General features: G+C 28.2%; 1 protein-coding gene across 2 annotated transcripts; it reads right to left on the reverse strand.

The window, feature by feature from the left end:
• Window positions 1-18,355: 18,355 nt before the first annotated feature.
• On the reverse strand, window positions 18,356-19,527 carry LOC109814178 (hikeshi-like protein). Of its 2 annotated transcripts, none has more exons than XM_020378546.3 (2): window positions 19,284-19,527; window positions 18,356-19,199 (listed from the first exon to the last, which is right to left on the reverse strand). In XM_020378546.3, exons 1-2 carry the CDS (start codon window positions 19,510-19,512, stop codon window positions 18,733-18,735), a joined length of 696 nt encoding a protein of 231 aa, XP_020234135.1. In that variant the 5' UTR covers window positions 19,513-19,527; the 3' UTR covers window positions 18,356-18,732. The 2 variants fall into 2 exon arrangements, with proteins under 2 accessions (XP_020234135.1, XP_020234136.1); XM_020378547.3 differs by having other exon boundaries at window positions 19,280-19,503.
• Window positions 19,528-22,754: the final 3,227 nt, after the last annotated feature.

Below are 22,754 nucleotides of genomic sequence, written 5' to 3' on the forward strand. Positions count from 1 at the left end.
TTATAAGACCGGGTATAAGCTTTTTGTACAAACTTTAATAAGTCCCTAACTTGAATTAATTCTTCAATCTTGTCCTTCAAAGTTGCACGCTCTTCAGTTGTATGATCAAAGTTATGATGATACTAACAATGCTTGTTGTGGTCTCCCTTCTCATGCATAAGGACTCACTTGATGGGTGGTATCAAATCACTACTCATGGCTTTGTCCAAGATTTTAGAACAACTATCATTCAATGGGGTGTATTGAGAATATCGAGGATGTTTGTGTTATTGTGCACATCTAGATTGATATTTCTCTCTCTCTTATCCTCTTGAGTTTTGACTTTTTCCTTGCTTCATTCCTTGTCGAAATGTTCTCAAAACACAACCAACTCCTCCATTTGCAAATACTTTGTCGCCCTTCTTCAAAGTTCCCCATAGATAGTGTCGACCTTTTATAAAAACTATCCAAGAAGGGACCAAACCTCAAAGCTATTAGCATCTCATGTAAGGTGACCTCCTTAACTAGATTAGGAATTTTGAAATTTACCCTCCCAAACCTATCTAGGAAGGCTCTAAGAGATTCATCCTTATCTTGTTTGACGCTGATAAAGGAAACCAAGGTCATAAAATGAGGTTAGCGAGTGCCAAATTGTATGGTAAACTAAGAGACAAGCACTTAGAAGGAATTAATCGACTAGAGTGGTAAACAAGTGAACCACCTTAGCATCACTCCTTTTAGAGAGGTAGATAATAGTCTACACATGACGACATCCATATTGGTGAACGTGCTAACTTGAAAAATATACAAGTTAACATGATTATCGAGATCAAAGGTCTCATCATACTTATCAAGTCCCAAATTCTTCCATCCCCTTGGAAGGGGAACCTCCATGATGTCATCAATGAATGGGTGCTTTCGAAACTATTCTAACATAGCGAAAAAATGAGGTGCTGATGTCTCATCCTGTCAAGAAAAGAGCATTGAAGCTCTGATTTGTCTAGATGTTTGAGTAAGCTAAATTCTCCAAAGTGTGCCACCTGAGTGAATAACATACCCAAAAGGAAAATGGAATCCCCCTAGGAATCATAAGAGTTCAGTTGCCTAGTGGGTTAGTGTCGATTTTTTTTCTTCTTTTTTTACCATTCAATTAATTGTCACAATTCAAAATTTTGTTGTTGGAGGAGAGTCATCTCTTCCTCGCGTAGCTTTTGTTGTCACTCACTCTATTCCCTCCATTGTTGTAGTTCTCTCTACAAATTTGTCAACATTCGAGTATTATCCAGGTGGTTTTTGATTCTTGCTTAGTGAACCTTCTTCTCCAGCCATCGTCTTCTAACCAGTAGAGATCGTAGAAAAAAGTTTACTACGGTCCCATGATGGATGTCAAATGTATTTGTAAAGAAATGCTTGATAAAGAATCTTCAAAAAAAAGTCCTAGGTCCTCAAAATTGCAAGTGGTAATTGTACTTACAAAAAGGACTCTAATGCTAAAGCTAGTGAGTTATGAGAGTGTTTCGATGTTGTACATAAAGTTATGTAGCTTGTAAAAGTGAAATATAGGTATATTTATAGATAAAAGGATGTTATCATTGAGGACTTGGTCATTTAAATGCATTCAAAACCCTTTATATCCTTGCAATGGTCAAGTGTTACTCTTTGTTATGATTGTGACGAGGTGTTTGGCCAGATCGAATACTTCTCGACCTTATAAATCGTTATTTGATGTCCTTCTAGGATTGGAGACCAACAATATCTTGACTCTAAGACTTGTACAGTACACGTCATAAATTATATTATATTATTATAATACATTATATTATATTATATTATAAATATATATTTAATAAATATAACAAATAATATTACATATTAATTTATAAAACCTTAAAGATGACTGATTATTTCACCTTTTAACTTTATCTCTATCTTTTTCAAATTATGATTAATTATTAAACACATATGATTTAAATTCAGACAACATTAACTTAAAGAGAGTGAAAGTCGTCCCACTTTTGGATCATATCGTTGATTAGTTTGAATCTTTTAAAATCCACAACACGTCACTAAAAAAAATAGACTTTGTAATTAGTAGTAGGATCATTAATAATCCAATAATAATAACCTAATAATTTCAACAATAAGTATTAAAATAATATTCTAAAATTATTTTAAAATTTAAATTTAAACTTTACTCAACTTCGATATTTTATTTTTTGAATAAATATTGTTAACAGTTAAATATATTATTTTAATAATACTATTAGTCAAGTTGACGTGAGATTAATGAAATAAAAAGAAAAGGAAAACAAACATCCTATAATATTTGTCCTTTTAAAAGGATATTGATAATGGTTAGGACTTTGGGTGCAAAAGTTATATAATTTGATAGTCGTGACATTTGCTTCATGTTCCTAATGAAATGTTGTACTAGAAAGATTAGTCCAAATCCACGTTAGGGACGTTAGGTGGAAGACATTTCCTTCTCTGAGAGGGAATTATACTGCGAAGGGTCCCAACTCCTGTGGCGATATTGAGAAGCCTTAATTGATGACAGTCACTACACTATATATGCATGAACGGATGAAAGAGATCTAAAGTTGAAATGACACTAAAGCTTCATGCATCACAAAATGCACATGTTGCCTCATTGACATGTTGTATTCAATTTTTTAATACTTATAGAACAATGTGACGATTATATATATCCTGAATATCTTTTACCTCAAAATCATCAAGTACAGCAGTGTAACATTATTTCCCCAATATTAATTTAGACCTTAGAAAATTGTCATATAGTGACACACACCCTATAGTAACATTATACATGTCACTAAAAATTACTTTTACTCACACAATAACTATAATATATGTTGGTATATTATTAAAAAGTGTGGGTATAGACTATAGTGACACACAAAATATGTTGTTAAATCTCATTCAAAATCAACACTAAAATTGTGTGTAACTATATGTTAAATAGACATATACCTACATATATTGTACTTATAGTGACACTTTTTGTATATTACTATGTGTAACATTTCTTGTAGTATATGCTTATAAGTATTATATTTCCACATTTTTCTTAAAAGAAAAAAAAAATATTATCTCACTATAGTCTTAATGAATTGTTCTTTGGCATTACTAATATACCACATCATTGATACACTATACTATAACGAGGGAATTTAATTCTTCAATCTTGGATTCTTCTTAAAGATCTGTCATGAGACCCACCAAATTTCTCAAGAGTGGAGCCTCAAGATGAGTGAAGCTATACGATTTGTTATCTCAACTTCCAACCATATTCATGTGTAACCCTAAAAACTTTTTTAAGTTTTGAAAATTAAAATCCTAATGACAACACCAGATTCAAATTTAAAACTAAGTACATATTTTTTAGTGGTTTTGGGAAGTTGTATGCACGATAAATACAAGCTTGATTAATTTAACAAAAAAAAAAAGACTAAACTTTTGATGCATTATTCACAAAAATTTTACGAAGTTTTGTAATATTTTTTGGTTTTGGTCCCCTTATGAATAACAGAAATATATAATTACTTTTGAGTATAAGAGGTATTGACCAACCAGTACAACCAACATACAATTAAGCACCTACAGACCAATAGCAAAAAATTAGAAGGAAAAATATAGCCAATGCTACATTGTAACTAGAGAGATAAATAGAATTCATTAATTTAAAAACTTAAATATATATCATGGATAACTATTGTCTATATTACTTTAAACACTAGTTAATTTTGGTTCTCAGAGAGACATAATTAGTTTTTATACAACAACATGAATTTGGTACTGATTGATTGGTAAATCTGCTGCAGTAAGCAAAGCGACATAAACACCCTCTATTCTTGTATTCCTCTGAGCATCCTAAGCAGTCTAGTTACATATTTAACAATTAAATCTAATAAAAGTAACTTTAAAAGTACTTATGGAGTGAGTGTTATTTCTCAATGCTACAGGAACTATATATTTTCTCATTTATGAAGAAGGTACTGATGGAAAGCTACGGTTGAGTGAATGAAGCCATACATGTTGATTGTACAAGAAATTGACTTTCTCCATCTCAGAGATTATACAGAGAAACACAGTCTGAGAAAGATGAACAAAATAGAAATAAAAAGCAGCCCAAAATTAATGTTGGTCCCCTCATACGAGGCACTGTGATGTTGAAAGAAAGAAATGTGTGACAAGCACAATTGTCCAAATTAAAGAAAGGACTTAGCTTTTGCTATGAATTGTTTGAAGCACATAAGAAAAATAACTGCTACATGAAAGTGCCAATGGAAACATTATGTAAAAGGAAATAAAGGGAACAAAAGCAAGGCAGAAAGATAACATGAATGCTGGCTTACTGTGTGTTTAATAGGGAGAGATATATTGAAGAACAATGCCCACCTGCCATGTTGTCCCTTACTGAAGGTATTTTAGAACTTTACAGCAATAATTGGTGTGATGATAGAAAATAAGAGTCAAAAAAGATGGAATTGTTGTGATGTGATTTGGTAGAGATGGAGGAATAAAGATATGTGTCGGGAGGATAGGAATTATGTGAGACCAATATAAAGATAACTAAGAGGACAAAGTTCTTAGTGCTTTTTAGGTTGTATTATGTTTATTATAAAATTAAATAAGGAATCCCAATGGAAGGAGGAGAAAGGATTTATATAGATTTTCTTTTTAATACTTATGAAAAGCTAGATTCGAGGAGGTCGTGTGTGAGACAGAGAGAGTAGAAAAAGATTGATATGTACAGTGATTAACATGATACCCAGATTGTGTTAAAAATGGATTGTTAAATCATTTCCTGCTTAGTGTGCTTCTTTAAACTAATACTAACTTAAAACTATAAATTTTTTTGTGTGAAGTGTTTGATTGAAATATTAATTTAGTCTCAAATATTTCTTTTTCAATGTCACCTTAAATATGATTTAACTTATTTCAGTGTCATTCTTATTATATTAACCTCGATTTGAATGACACAAAAATAAATAAATGTTCCATACCATATACTTAAGTAACTTAACTCATGTCATATTATTCCCATTAATCTTTCAACAACTATTTTAAAATATAAAATTATGTGTAAGTTTGACATATTATTTTTCAATTTAAGAAATGAAAACTTTAGTAGATAGATATATCTGGAGAATATTTTGATGTGTAGTGTCATGTGTGTGTACGTTACTTCTCAAGGATGAGAGAGAGAATATATTGGGGAATGAAAGTCTCCGGTGATTCTGCTGGACCCTACCTTTTGACTCTTTCAATTCCAAACTAACATATAATATATAAGAGATAGATATTCGACCCATCATTCAAGCAAAGTAAATCAATGCAGTGTGTAATTTTCTTATCATGTCAATGATCTCAATTTTAGTCTAGACTGATTTTGTATGAATAAAATTTTGTAACATAATTTTAATAAATAAATAAATAATTGAAACAGTACTTTGGGGAACACATTCAAAATCAATTTTTTTTTTTTTCAAAGCACGGTCTCTATCTCCAAACTCAATTTTTTCAAAACATGCTTCTAGTGGATCCAAATGCGCACATGTATCATGAATACGGTCTCCAACACATAGCTGTCCCAATTCCCATCTCTACGTGATTTACATTAGCTTTTTCCTTTGGACCCACTTCTGACTCGTATCTTGACATAACTTTGGAAATTATTTGAGGAGATGTGCTTCAATTTCAAAGTATAATATTATATTTTAAGGAGCTATATTTTCAAAAATATTGTGTTTAGGAATATTATTCTCATGAAAACAATTAGTTTTTCCGGGAATTATTTATTTAAAAAATTTATAAATTAAAATAGAAGAAAAAATATAATAATGAAGTGAAAAGAGATAACTATTATAGAAAATAATTTTTATTTTTATAAAAAACACAGCCTACCTAGTAAGAATGATAATAGGTCAAATCATAGTGAGTATCTGCATTTCCATAATATATATATATATATATATATATATATATATATATATATATAATTAATGTTCATTTATGATTGTTAAATTTTTTATTTTTTATTTATTAATTTTGTATAAATAAAAAACGTAAAACGAAAGTGTAATAGAAACATAAAAAAATATTAATAATTTAATTTTTTATATCATGAATTTATTTTAATTATATTGTGAATAAAATAATATGTGTATTTTTTTATTATATCGTAGGTCTAACAAAACTCAGTTTTTTTAAAATAAATATGATTTTTTTAAAATTTAAAACTTACCTTTTTATGGTCCAATGTATTTAAAAATTTAGTTTGATATATAAAGGTCAATTTTAATTAACTTTTAAAAAAATCATATTTATTTATATAAAAAAAACTTGTTAGATATATGATATAATATATATATATATATATATATATATCACTTTATAAATAATATAATTAAGTAAAAAAATTTATAATACAAAATATTGAATTATAAATATTTTTTTGTATTTCTACTACTCTTATGTTTTACATTTTCTATTCATACAAAATTAAAAAAAATAGAAAATAAAAAAAAATTTAGTAGTCATAATTTTGCCCACTCTTTTTCCTCATTTTCATGATAATTTATTTAGATTATATTCTAAATGAAATATAGGAAATATTTAGAAAGTTTTTATTGGATAAGATTATTTTCTTTCATCACACATGTATGTGAGTATACATTAGTGTACATAAATATATATGAGTTGTCCTTCTTATGTTAATTTTTATTTTAAATTTTATATTTTAATAATAATTCAATGACCTATTTTCTTATCATGCAAATTAAAAAAATTAACTTACATGCATATTTAAAAACAAACTGTTGACTTATGTAAAATTAAGTTTATTAATTTATTTAATATTGTTAATGTAAAATAGATTTTTAAATAAATTAATAAGTTAAATCAGACTGTTAAAAGGACTAGATCAAACCTATAAAAAAATTATAATAGATAATAGGTTAAGTTTAAACTTTAATTTTATAAAACAAGTTTCCTTTATATATTTAAAGTCTTGTCTAACCTAACTTATTTACACTCTTAATTCTTAGTTTCAATTCTTGTACAAAAATCAATAAAGGGGATAGATCCCCTTGACTATCGAGCATGGAGCTAATAGCATGTTAGGATCCTCAAACCAAGTACTACTACCCACTTTTTGTGGGAAGTTGAAGTCACAATTTAACTCAAGATTTTACTTATTGAACTAAGGATTAATAAAGGCTCATTAGAGGATTTAATTTCTGTCATTGGTGTCAAGGGATCTATTTGAGGAGGTATGTCCACTAAGTAAGATTTTAATAGCTTCAAATTGAACTCAAGTCATGAAAAACGCAAGTTCATACCAGATCTCTGACCATTTGTACCAACCAACCTTCTTTATATTCACTTACCTTTCGTCATGGAAATAGTAGTTAAATATAAATATTTTATATACTTGAAAATCAACAATATTAAAAAAATATTTTTAAAAATTCATACAAAACATGAAAAACATAATATTTTTAAGTTCACTTTCTTAAGAATATCTTTTTATACCTTAAAAAAATACAACATTTGTGAGTTTCTTCATCTTCTTTGTATAATACTAGTAGAAAAAGGGACACATCATATTTTTTTATATTTATTTTTGAGAGATATGATTATACAAAAAAATATTAAAATTTGAAAATAGGTAATCATATAACAAGTGAGTGGTTATTTCACTTTATTATGAAGAGCGGGTGATTTAAAAAAAAATGTCTTATTTAAGGATAAAAATATAGGATCTAAAATAAAATAAAATAAAAAGTGATTATTGAAACATATCTCCTTTTATAATAGGTAAATATAGATGTATCTCCTTAATTAATTGTGTTTGGATAATTTTTTTCATAAATACTATAGGAGAAGAGCATAAAAAAATAAAATGAACAAATTTTTTTTATAAATTAAAATCAACTTATCCACTTTAATTTTTTTTTAAGAAATTAGATTGAAGAACCTTTAAAAAAGTTAAAATGTATAAATTAATTTAAATTAAAAAAAATTAACTTCTTATTTTAACTTTTTTATAAATGTTTAAGAAAACAAAATCTAAATAATAGATCTGTTATTTGTGATAGAAAGAACAAAAAACAAAAAAACTTTGGTGATTCCGAAAATCAAAAAGATCAATATTGGAAGGTCCTTGTTCTTTTCCTGTCTGGTCTGGTAACTTGTAAAAATACTCCTGTTTTCACCAAAGTTCACCTCAGCAGTCAGCAACACCATTAAAACTATGGCAATTCCCTCTCCTAAACTGACATATATATTCATTTATTATCTCCTTTTTAATCTTTTTGTTTATGTGAAAATTTTTCCGATCTGTCTTTTCTTCCATTGGAGTTCGTAAAGCAAGAAACTAAACATGCCTCTCTGATTTTTCTGTCAAGAATACCTTCTCTGTACTGAGTTCGAGGTTAATCTCACTCTTAACACTGATTCTAATTGACAAAAAGAATTTTGCACAAAATTCTTCATTAAATGTATCATATCATAATATGTGAGTATTCAGAGTGTACCAATTCACTAAATTATAAAATTTATATCCAATAAATCATATAAATATTTTTCTTATTTTTAATTTTGGGTCAACAGATATATTCTTTTATTTTAATTCTTTTAGTCTAATAATCATCCCCATTAGCTTAATAAATTATTTGTTCTTCAACTTTTGAAGCATATTTTCCGTATAATTGCACGACTACTTGCTTACTCTCTCGACAATAATTTATCTACGCAGGGAAGTGAGTACAATTCACTGTTTCGAGAAATTAATGTACAATATCATGTGGGGAATGCAATAAACATCTACATCAAATTCCAAATTAGCCATTCACACACCACACACACACAAATTGACTATTAAATAATTTAGCAGCAGCAGTTACATAGACTTAATTCTGGTGAATAAATTTGGCAAATTGAAAACTACAGAAGCCATTGACTTGATCGATCACAACGTCACATATTTAAAGTTTCTGGTGAAGAGCAATGCTTTGTTCTACGTCTTTCTAGGTAACAAACATGGATTGGACCTATGTTTTTTAAATTAAAATGAGAACATTTAGTAAATCATTTCGGTAATCCAAATGTAGAGGATATTTAACAATTAAAATTAACGTTTTGGCTAGCTTTCACTTTAAAAAAATGTATTTCTCTAACGTACAAGAAAAAATTTAAATTATACTTGAAGTCCACTGTATAAATAATTTGTGCTATAATTTTAATATCTTAATTTTATAAAATCTACAATTATATTCAAATATTAAATGTTTATTAATTAACAATTAAAATTATAGTATTAATCATAACATTATATTAAGTAAATGATATAATAAATAATATTTAATAATATCTGTATTAAATTATATTTTTTAGTTTTTTTTATTACTTTTTAATAAGCAAATTAGATAAAGTCTAGCATTATGCTAGAGGTGATAGAATGAATTTGACTCGATGGATATTTTGAAATGTTTCTATATAACTTTGACAAAATTTACATCAAGGTACAATAATTATTAAAAAAAAATTGTCATGTACTAACATATAGTTTATAATAACATAATATTTATCATTAAAAATTACTTTTACCTATATTATAAATACAATATATGTTATTATATTATTAAAATGTACAAATATAGAATACAAAGACATATAATATATATTATTGAATCTCATTCAAAATCAATACTAAAATTATATGTAACTAATTATATATCAAATAAATTTATATTTATATATATTATATTTATAGTGACATTTTTTTTTATGTCATTATATATAATATTTCTTATAATAAATTTATATTAAATTACAACCGTACATTTGAGACTCAAATTTAAAACAACCTGCTATACTGGAACAATATTTTATTAGTTGATCAGATACTTATCAATAATAATAAATATTGCTTGAAATTAATTAAAATAAAGATAACTTCATATAAAGGGTGAACATGGAATTATATATAATTATCAATGTCGAGCCAAGCGTGATTTGCAAAGTCAAACATGTTGATAGTTGTAAAATTTTGTCCCTAAATATTATTTGGCACAAACCTATAAAATTTGTGGCCTAGTAGTACTAGCCTTGCTTTAGCTGATGCATGTCGTCGCTTTACTCCTTTCATGTTTAGCAAATAATTACTTTTGGAAAATAATTACTTCTTTTGTATTTTATGTCTATTTAGAATTGATAACACAAAATAAGAAAAGTAATTTATATCCATGTTTATATTAAAAATGTAACTTGTTAATATTATCTTCACTGTTATTTCTTTCTCATTTGTAATAGACATGCATGCAAACTTTTTAAAAAAATAACTAGACATGAGCACAATTAAAAAAAATAGTAATTAATTTATCTCAAACTTCTGAATGGATAAATAAATAGAAATAATTTTTCTTTCAAAAATGTACAAGTAAAGAAAATAGAGATAGTACATTTTTTAGTTTACTTAAGAAATTAATATATAAAAAAAAAAAAAAATATATATATATATATATATATATATATATATATATATATATATATATCAAGTGAGATGAATGTTTTATTATGACATATGAGAAAGTTAAGAAATATATACTGCTGAAGGATTTAGTAATGTGTATATATGCTATACTTTGGCAAGAAAGAATATTGTAAAAAGGGCTACATTCTGAATCAAATATAACTAAGTATTGACCTGAAATTTTGGCTATGACAAGAACTGCTCTTACACTCACACATGCCCATGAACACATACATTTGATTTTTAATTGCCAACTTTTTTAGTTAGAAACACTTCATCTTTGGTGTCCTTCTGCAATAAGAGAATTCAACTTTTAATTGGAATAGCATGTTCAATAATGAAACATGCAAAATTGCCTCAATTGGCTAACTGTTGGGTTAAAAAAAACAGTCTCCTCCAAAATGGTTGTTCATAAGCCTTGAATTAGGGCCATATGTCCAATAATATTCCATGAACCTGTGATTCAAATTGTCATATCAATCGATGTAAATGTGTAACAGATGGACCATTATCCTTTTTGTAACACAAAAGAAAATAAGAACACATAAAGTGGTCCTTTCTCTTAGATTCATATAAAAATTAAGGCCACAAAAGTGTATTATATATCTTTTTCAAGCATTCGACCCACTCCATATATATGCTATCAAGAAACATCTCACTCCTGATATATGACCCCCTTCATAAACTACAAATCCCCAAGTTTTTATCACAAGTACATGAGGTAGCTAGAATTTATATATACCACATGTTTCTAGAATAGTTAATTAAGTAGATTCCTTTCCTGTATTTCAATTCGCAACTGTTGTATATAATTCCCAAAGCATTCCCAGCTTCATTGAACACTGAACAAATTTAGTCTTACCCTAGCATTCTAGCAACATAGGTGCTATATATATTGTACATCTAGCAGCAATAGGTTCATTTATTAAAATTTGAATATAGAGAGAAGGAGAAAAGAAAGCATGAGAAAGACATGTCAAAGTCCACTTTTGTTGTGAGATGTTAGGAATTGAAGAAAAAAGGAAATGGGTCCAAATTTCCACCCCCATTGCAAGCGAATATATTGAAGGTGAAAGGGCACCACCCAGAGATTAATTGTACCTTGCATTGCAGTGTCCACCTCTTACATACCCAACCTAACCACCCACTCTCCCATCAATCACAGATCTTCGTCATCTACCTCTTTGCTCCTCTACACTACATGTATAATATAACACGTCCATATTATAATTATTATATATAAAATTAGCTGCAATGAAGAATTGGCTAAATCAACAAATTCTTAACAATTTTGTCAATCACGGTCTGAAAGAGAAGCTGTAATTTTGTTGAACACACAGAACTCTATATGTTTGTATCTTGTATTTTGGGTTTGAGTGCCTCTTACACTCATGAATGAACATGTTTTTGAGAAGTTCAATTCATCTTGATCTTTTTACATATTTTTTAAAATTAAAATAAATTTTAATCCCTTTATTTTTTATTTTAACTTGATTCTTTAAGATTATATATATATATAAAGAGGTCTTTTAAAGTGTTTGTATTAGATCAAATTGACCTTTTCGTCACATTAATTTAGTCAACTATATAGAATGTTATGTTAACTAAAATCAACATTGTTAGTCAAAAATTGAGGGGAAAAACAATTTCACTAACAAAAACACATTAAATGATAAAGTTGATTTTTTTAAAAAAAAAAATGTAAGAAGAAATTAAAATAATGAGAAAATTGTAGTTTAGTGTTAAAAGAAAAAAGTGATAGGCATGATAAATTTATAGGGTTGATAGGTGGAATGAAGTTGATAGATGTGTATATGTGAGAGAGGAGAATCGGTGGTAATGGCGGTGGTGATGAGCATTGAGCATGAGTGCATGAGTTGTAGGTTGTAACCCTATCATGGCTCGTTGTTCGAAAGGAGAATAATAAATGCATAGGGTCAGAGAGAAAACAGTACTTTTTTGGCAGAACAGAAAAGAGGGTCCTGATGTGAGAGGTGAGAAAATGATTTTGTAATCGATTGCTTTATGATTGATGAGCATTCAAAAAGTATGCAGTTGACAGCGAGAGAGAAAAAAAAGTATGCTAGTAAAAAGTCCCTTTGAAGACCTCTTTATTTTAACTTTTACTTTTTATACTGACAAAACTGTTCCGAGTAGAGAACAAGTATTAATTATGAGGTTATCATCAACAATATGCATACATTACATACCTTCATTAATTTTTTATTTAATGCACTACACTCTCAGCATTACATTACGCAGGTAACACCTACATACAAACTAGTTACTAATTCAAACCTCGCCCATTTGACGGCTTCAATTAGAATGCTGATAAATTTTAGTATGTGAATTCATCATAGTTCTTTATTTATAGTATTTTTTTATCATTTATTAAAAATTACAAAATGGTGAATCTTGCATCTCATTTAGTACAGGATAACTGGTGAAAAAATAGAATAAAGGGGGATGAAATGAGTTAGAAACAAAAAGATGAAGGTTATTTAGTCGCAAAGAGATTTGTTAGGTGAAAAATAAAAAAAGTGGGAACCCACCACACCTTTTCATTTCAACATTGAAAAGTGCAAAAATGCTATGAGAAGAGCTGTTATTGACACATTTTGCAGCAGTTATTTTACTAGCGATTAAAAAGTCTACATTATTTGTGTTTTTATTAACTTTATTTCTATATTTTTTTTGGCTATCAAATACACTCTCAATGAGTTTCTTTCATGATCTAATGATATAACATATAGTAAAAAATTGTGATCATGGGTAAGTTTTGTGAAAGTGTGGATTTGTAATATTCAAGGGTTGGATTATGTACTAATTGAGTTTATTAGATAATTAGAAATAAAATGGATGGCATATATAACTGATAAGCGTGTGCATGCATGTGTGTGTGTGGGAGTGAGCTTTCACATCATGGCCCTGACATTGTCTTTCACGAAAGTCGCTGACTCTGTTGTCTGCCCCGCATTTAAAGCGCGCTCTGTTTCCGTAGTCTCCAACTCTTTCATTCTACACATTGCCATTGCTATACTCTCATTTCTTTTCCACTTTCTTCATTTATCACTTCCTTTTTCCCAACCAATAACCTTCCACGTCACCCACCAAGCTTCTATACTCTTAACTTTCACATACTCAATCCAAAACATAGTTACTTGTCTTAATATATAATAATATATAATTTTGATGGCCAAGAAGGTGGTAGAGAACACATGGGGTGGCCTAGTCGACCCAACAATTATTAGAAGGCCTCCCCCAAGTGCTTGAACCAAAGAGTTTACTCATCTATTACTTTCTACATTGCGGGGTCTTGTTAATATAAATGGAGTGAGATTTGCTTTTGACAATGGTATGTGTACTATTAGTTAAGGACTAAGTACCTACATGCTTTCATAGTGACATTACCATCAGGTTGTTGGAAAATTTAATGTCAATAATGACTAATCTCTACCACGAGGTTAAAGGAAGAAACAATATTGAACAAAAGAGAATGGGATAAGGAATGAGACAATTGACTTTGCCTCTTTAACATCTTTTTAACATGGACTTTGGGGGCTACGGTGTACCCCTACAAATGGTCCTCATTGAAACCCTATAACTAGCTATGACTTTGCCTCATAAAGAATCATCTTGTTTAGTCCTTCTCACTTTTATAGTTTATATAATTCATAATTTTTGGTCTTCTTTTCCTTTTGGAAATTTACCACTTTATATTTGTTTCTCTTAAATCTACTTTTACTCTTTATAGTTTTGCAAATGTGTATTTTTAGTCTCAAGAAATTTTTATTACAAATTTGGCTCCTTAATTTTTAAAATTAAACAATGTAAAATTGATTCGTTTTTAACTTTTTATTCAAAATTAAACAAAAAACATTAACAAGTGTTTGTAAGTTGGAAGTTATACTGTTTGTAATTAATTAGTCACGTAAGGCAATATTTAATATTTAAAAATTAAAAATAACATTATTTTAATAGATAATGAAGTTTAATTAAAAATACAACATATTTGTAATAAAAAAAAAGTGTTGTTCCTTACATGAAAATTAAAATGAATAAATGACTATTAAGTAATATTAGTCATATAGATAAATCAACAATTTTTTTTGTTTAATTTTGAATAAAATATTAATAGTGAATCAATATTGTTTAATTTTGATATCTATGAAGATCAAATTTATAATATATATAAAAAATTAAGAACCAAAACTATATATCATGAAATCATAACGACAAAAAAAGTATTTGAAGTTTATTTTTTAGTTGCAACATGTCTCAAGCACTTTTATAGGAGAAAATACTAGTAACATTTTTAACACACTCTACATAACTCACTTTTATAGATAATAACAACTTTTTTCTGTAAGACTCACTTTTTATTTTGATGAATTTTTTTCGTGGGTTCCAATCAATTTCAGTCGGTAATAGGAAATGTGTTAGATGGAATGTCCATAAAGTTCTTTTATACTATCACTCCTCTTTTAATAATTTGAAATTCTTTTTATGATTAATTGTTATTTCAATTGCCGATAACAATTAATCAAATGAACAAGTTAATTGTCGCAATAACTATCCAGTTTTTGATACATTGTATAATTTAAATTTCAATAAATAATTTATTTAAGAAATGAAATGTGTACAGTTATTTTCTAAATTAGATAAAAATTTATTAACAATTTGAATATATTATTATATTGATTAAGACTTAATTAATTAAAGACATGATACTTTGAAGATTCATAAAAAAAATTAAAATTATTGAAATGAATTTACTAAAAAAAAATGACCAAGAATTCTGTTAAAACTAAGGCGCTTTATCTTTATATATTGATAATTATGTAAAAAATCAGATTTTAAAAGTTAATAAATTCATATTAAATTAATTAAGATTATAATAATCTTAAATTTTAGTTTTTTTTATGTATGTGTATTTAATATTAAAAAAAGTTCACTATTCTCTTTTTATTATGACTTTATTGTTGGTTAAAATTTATTTAAAATCTTAAAAATTAGGAGAGACTCGATAAATAATAAATTAGATCTTAAAAATTATAAATTTTAACTCATTTCAATCAATAATAAACACTATATTCAAAAGAATATTTAACAAAATATGTTAATATCATTTCTCTTTTATGTTATTGCAAACACGTGTAAAATGTGGTATAAACAATAAAGTGTGCTCTCTTTATCTTTTCCCCTTTTTTCTGCCAACACAAATCAGAACATGTTTTTTCTTGGTCCAGTGATAAATCAGAATAGCCCAAGTGATGAAAAATGGACTTGAAGTGATGGACCTGCCCTTAGAATCAACCCAATAACGTATGACTTAGGGATCCATATTAATAGGCTCAATCGGGAACGACATAGAACAGGCCTAATGGACCTGCTATCTCTATCTCTTCCCTAATTTAGTACTACGGTCATGCACAAATGGCTGAATATCTGGACCTCCAATTGCTTCTATTTCATAATCCTCACTTATAATAAATTTAATTAATAATTTTCAATATTAAAAAAAATTGACTCTTTTAAAGTGCATAAAAGTATATTAAATAATCTCCACAGTTAAGAAAATTAATGCATTCTGCAAGAGTGACATAGCTGATTAAGATTTTTCACTTCTGTTTATTAAGATTGAATTTTTTTTTTTTGTCTTATCCAAATTTGAACTCTAAGTATAAAAGAAAAAAGAAAATGAATAGTTTGTATTTCACATTTATGATTTGTCTAGATGTACACATTACTCTCATTTATTTTTTATCTATTCATTATAATAAAATCCTATTTGACAAGTTATATAATAACAATAATAATGGTGATAGTTATAATAACTATAATAACAATAATAATCAAGAAAATTATAACAACCATGATATGTAATAATTTAATTTACAATTATTTAATTTAACGCATTTATTCTCTCTAAAAAAATTATAAAATCTAAAATTTATTATTAATTATTTTTATGTTCTTATATTAATAAATATTCTCACCTCATCACCATCATAATCAACACATAGTAATAAACTTCATCACATAAACACACTTTTGTTTTATGATATCATTATCATAATTAACACTATTATTATTATTATACATAAATATTCTCTTAATAAATAATTTAAGATAAATCTTTCAAAATGAACTTATTTTAAAATTAAAATACTAAATAATAAAACTAATTTTTAAAAACTAAATTTTTTTTTGTAAATTTTATTAATTTAAACATTAGCTATAATTTTTAAAACTAAAATTAATAATAATTATTAAAAGTTAAAACTGAAAACATCCCATCAAACCCTAACTTATCAAAGTTAAATATTCAACTTCAATTTATTTTGTTTAATCTATTTTTTTTTTAGTTCGTCCCTGGAGCATCCAGGGACGATAGCAGTGACTAATCTTCTCGCTACGTTGGAGACACCTCAAAGAGTGGGATAGCTGGCCCCAAAATTTAACACGACTGCATACACAAGGTAGGATTCGAACCCCTGACCTTGCTTAAGCGTGGATGAACCCCTATCGCTGAATCACATATATATATATATATATATATATATTAAATATGAACGATTATTTTATACGAAAGTATAATTTTATACTTATTTTCTAATTAAATCATAATATTTAAAAAAAAGCTTATCAATAAATAGAAATAACTATATCACAACATAAATTATTTATTTTAAATTTAAAATATAGTTCATATAATTGTGACATAATATAAATTATTTATCTTAAATATAAAATATAACTCATGTTTACAAATATTTATTTATACAAATTTTAAGATCAGATATACTATTTATTTCTACATGATATTCATTTTTGTATATGTAATTTATTATATATTTTAATTATAAAATAAACACTTAACCTATAAAATAAACACTTAACCTATAAAATGCAGATGCTAAAATGTTAATTTTAGCTAACTTTCCAAATTTAAGCAATCCCATAATTAATTTAGAAGCCGAACCTTAATTTATGCTTCTATTTTTTTTGTAGTAAAGATATTCATGTTAAACCACGCGCTGCTTGTTTAGTTCGGTTATACACCCAAATGCATCCATGATCCTATGTAAACAGATTTGTTTGTCATTACTCATTAGGATATGAACAAGCCACCCATTTTTTGAGATCATCTTAAGCTTGCATAATATGATATTTTTCTAAGCGATGAGCCAAAAGAATCATAGGCATGACCAACTGAAAATCAGCCAACCTAACTAGTTCATCCCTTAAAACTTCAATTGTAGAACAAAATTGGGATAGAATCACAGATTGAATCTGGCTAAACTATAATAAATAGGCTCCCAAATATTGAAAATCCATCAAATATATCCTGAATGTAAGTAAAACATACTTGAAGAATTCCTTAAATAAATCTATTACTTTAGAGGCTAAATATGAGAAAGGATGATACGTAAGGAAGTCAATTGATGATTTATTTATGCTAGGATAGGACTCTCCCATATGCCTCCCAAGGATGCAGGAGCATATTGCACACATTCATGATTTTGCTTTCACCAAATCATATGAAGATGATTTCAGAAAAAAACTTACAAGACAGAACTAGCACCCACCATGAGGAGTCCAATGATAGCAATGTCGCCCGAGCCATTTAACTTAACCCATTCTATGTTTCAGTACTACTACCAAAATCATCCTTTCCCCCCAAGAAAAAACCATAATAAATTCACTAGTATCAACAAATATTAAAAATTATTAACCTTCATACCACCCCTCTGCCATCGTCATCATCTACACAACAACATTGTTAGAACCTTCAAAGTTCAAACACAACCAGAGTATGCTCAAAAATCAATTTGACTCATGGCAACAAGACACAAACTTCTACTTGAAGTGTCTTGAAAGTTGTGACAATTATAAACCAAACACACAACAAAATTGTTAGAACCTTCAAAATTCAAACACAGATCACACTTCCAGGCCCTAAACCATGATGAATCCTTAATTTTCATCAATTAAACACTTCAACTTCAATTCCTCCCACTCTCCTAAATAACAAAATCTCCTCTCAAAACACAAAATCATGAACTGAAGCAGGTTTTTTCACAGAAATACACTTTTTGAAATTAGAATCACAACACAAGATAAGCTCCTATTTCTATTTCTATCATTATCATCTTACACCGTTAAAATTAAATATATAAAAAATATTCGGCTCACAAAGCGAAACCCTTCAAGTATTCAGGGTCACGCTTGGCCCGTTCCTGAAACTTCTTGAACCAGCGGTCCAATATATCCATGGGAACAACCAACTTGGACCCATCAACACCACAGAACGATTGCATGAAATTGAAGAGGTTCTCTCCGACCTTCATCGCCAACCCTTCGATTCGCTTCTCCGCCATGGCGTCGAGCGACGGCAGCGACGCCAGATCCTCCACCGACACGCCGATCTTCGCCGACAGCGGCTGCGCGTCCGCCGTCAGCTGCAGCGGTCCGGCGGCGCCGGGCTCCGGCCACGCGAGGGGAAGGACGGCGGAGGGGCGCGCCACCGTGACGGCGCCGCAGAAGACGAAGGGCGAGCCCGGCGACTGGATGTAGACGGCGAGGGCCTTCTCCGGCGGGAGGGTGAGGCCGTTGAGGAGGAAGATGCAGAGCTCGCGAACCTGGTCGTACGCCTCGCCTGCGCACGTTAGAGAGTTAGGGGAATGGAAAGCTAATGTGCGCAGGGAAATAGGGTTTTGAGATTAGGGTTAATGTTACCTACGAAAGTGTTCATGTCGAGGAGCCAGTGGAAGGTGTCGATTTGAGCGAAGGTTGAGATGTCCATGGGGAAGCTCCGGTTGGGGAAAACTACTCCGAACATGTTGAGAATTCGATGCAATTCGATGTTGATGTTGATGTTGATTCAGATTCGCAGTGACACCGGTAGAGTGTTCTTCTCTGGACTCTAGTATTATAGATTCAAAGGGAAAGAAGGATACATCATGCGTCATGCGTCATGCCTTGCCTAGAACATTCTGGATATACATGGGGATATATATGTCTTTTCACTCCAGTTGTATCAAAAAGAAGCTGCACGAATAGATACTAGTTAGGACTTAGGATGAGATATGATAAAATAAAGGGTAAGTCATTTTTTAATCTTTTATTTTATTTTAAGTTTTTATTTTATCTTTTTAAATATTTACTTTATCATTTTAAATTGGCTAAAATAGTATTTTAGTCTCTTATAATAATTATTTGTTTCAATTTAGTCCCACTTTTATTTTTAGTCTCAATTTGATCCCTAATAAATTAATTAAATGTCGGACTTCCGTCCAAATTATTTAGACGGAATTAACTGTTGGTCACATGGATACTACGTGGATGCCACGTGGATATCAAATTTTTGTCATGCATCTGGAATCAAAACGGGCTTAATTTAATTGATATCAAATTATTTACTTTTATTTTTTTCATGCATCTAAACGACTTTTATTTTTTTCATGCATCTAAACGACGGCCCGTTTTGATTCCAGATGCATGACAAAAATTTGATATCCACGTGGCTTCCACGTGGCATCCACGTAGTATCCATGTGACCAACAGTTAATTCCGTCTAAATAATTTGGACGGAAGTCCGACATTGCAATTAATTAATTTATTAGGGATCAAATTGAGACTAAAAATAAAAGTGAGACTAAATTGAAACAAATAATTATTATAAGGGACTAAAATAGACTTTTAGCCTTTTAAATTAGATCAATTGGATTTTTCTAAATAATGTTTTTCTTATATATATTTTTTATTTTTCAATTTTGTAATAAAATTATTTTTAATCTCTTAAATTTAAAGTTGATCTTTTTAGTGTTTATAATTTGAAAAAAAATAATATTTTTTATTTTTAAATTTTATTAGTGAATTTGTGAATCATTGTGTTATACAAAGTTCACCTACTTATATTTTTGTTAGTAAAAATATTATATTAAACTCAACTTGATGCTTGCATAATTATTTAAATTTGTTATTATCACATATATTACTTATGACTTGAGAGATTAAAGTAATGTTTTTTTTTTAAATTACATGACTAAAAAGATCAATTTTAATTTTGAGGAACCAAAAATAAATTTACTTCAAATTTAAGGGACTAAAAACATAATTAAGTCATTTTAATTTTTTTTATTATTCCTATGACTATTTTTTACATGATTTTCACCTTTCATGAGACCCTTTTGATTCACATTTCAGTTGTATTTAACAATTTTTATGCAAGTAAATTTAATAAGATAAGTTTTATGTCTTAAATCAGTTAAAAAATAATTCAAAATCATGTATCAAAATTGAAAATAGTCATGATTTTAAAATGACTAAATCAACCTATACTTACAAAAAAAGTACTTCTCTTTAAGTAAACAAAGGATTTCCAATCTTCTCACAACTTAATTGATCTTTGTCTGAATATGATCTTCTAGTTTCAAAATCACAAAAAAAGGAACTATATGTAAAGATGATTTTAATGATCAAGTTAATGAGTGATTAATTAAAGGAAAGTGATAAAGAACCGAAGTTAGCCTACACTATATCGTACTCCTTTTTTTATAATATTTATGTTTTATATTGGTAGGATAGACAATTACCTATCAAATGAGCAGTTACTTATTGGATAGATAGTGGTTACATACATTCTTGGACAATACACAAGCCTCAAACTTTGAGCTTTGGAAAAACAAAAGAGCTTAAAATATTTATAAATGACTAACCTTAATTTAGTTATGATGTATTTTAGGTCTAAGTTCAATATTGACCTTATAATATTAAGTCCAAAATTAACTCGAATAGTTCATGTTTATTAAATTTGAGGTTTGATTTTAGTTTTGTATAAGCTTAGGTTCGAATTTGACCCCATAAAAATTTTAAAATCATGTGAGAAAAAACTTTATTTTATGAATTTGAGTTACATATGTAGAAAAGTTCTGTCACTTTCATAACAACACATTATTCTTCATTTTAAAATACTTATCTTTTCATGACCTTTACCTATCCAATACATTTAAATGTCATTAATATTAATTCAAATTTAACTTTTTGATTTACACTTAATTATCTAAAATTAAGTTTAAAATACTTAACTTTTTCATTACTTGTTTTGTAGTGATCGAATGAATTTAGCTTTGACTAATTCATGATTGTACAGTAATGATACAAGTTGTTATTAGTTAAATCTAAGATACAGGTTAACAATATCTTTACTACTATAACGAACTATATATAATAAGTGTACAAAATTTATAAGTTGGTCAACTCTAAAAGTATACTTGAAGGTGCTCTTGATGTAGATCCTTAATAATGAATTACCAAGCCTCCATTGGAGATGTCTAAAGGAATGAAGTTTACATCAATTAAAGATGCAACAAATTACTACACAAGGCACGCAAATAATAAGGGTTTTAGTTTTGGCACAAGACCTATTATGAAATTAAGAACAAATGGCACGATGATTGGTCAAAAGATTTTTTTGTTCAAAAAGTGGGGTTTTGAGAAAAAAAAAGGAGAAATGATAACCTTGGGGTGCATGATGGAAGAAGGATAAGATGAAAGACAATGTTACATGTAAAGAAAACTAAATATGGATGGATTATTTATATTTATAGAATTTTAAAAGACCTTAATCATGAATTATTTTCTCCAATAAATTCACAATTTCTTTGAGTGCATAGAAACAAAACTAAAATGAAATCTAGACTTCTTGATGAGCTTTGTGATTATGGTTTGAGCCCTAATAAAATAACATATGTTAGATGTACCTGAAGTGGAAATATTGATAATGCTGAATTTAGATATTATCAATTACTTAACTGTAAATAGACAAAAACAACTGGAAAAAGGGATGTGCAATTGTTGTTATCATATTTTAAGAATTGTCAATTGATTTTTTCATGTATTTTTAATGGATGCAAAATGATAATTAGCAAATTATTTTCGAGCTGATTGAAAATCTAAAATGACTTACAAATATTTTGGTACTATGGTGAATTTTGATTCAACACATTTGGAAAAAAAATACAAGATTACTTTTGTTCCATTCATATGAGTTAATCATTAATAATTATGAGATGAAACATATGAGAGTTTTGTTTGGTTGTTAAGTCCTTGATTACAAGTAATATCTAAAGCTTCTCCTAAAACTATTATTACTTATCAAAGTGTTAATATCACTAATGTAATTAAGATTTTTTTTTTAATGTTGATCATT

The sequence above is a fragment of the Cajanus cajan genome, chromosome 9, assembly GCF_000230855.2.
Source record: "Cajanus cajan strain Asha chromosome 9, NIPB_CcT2T_4, whole genome shotgun sequence".
Lineage (NCBI taxonomy): Eukaryota > Viridiplantae > Streptophyta > Magnoliopsida > Fabales > Fabaceae > Cajanus > Cajanus cajan.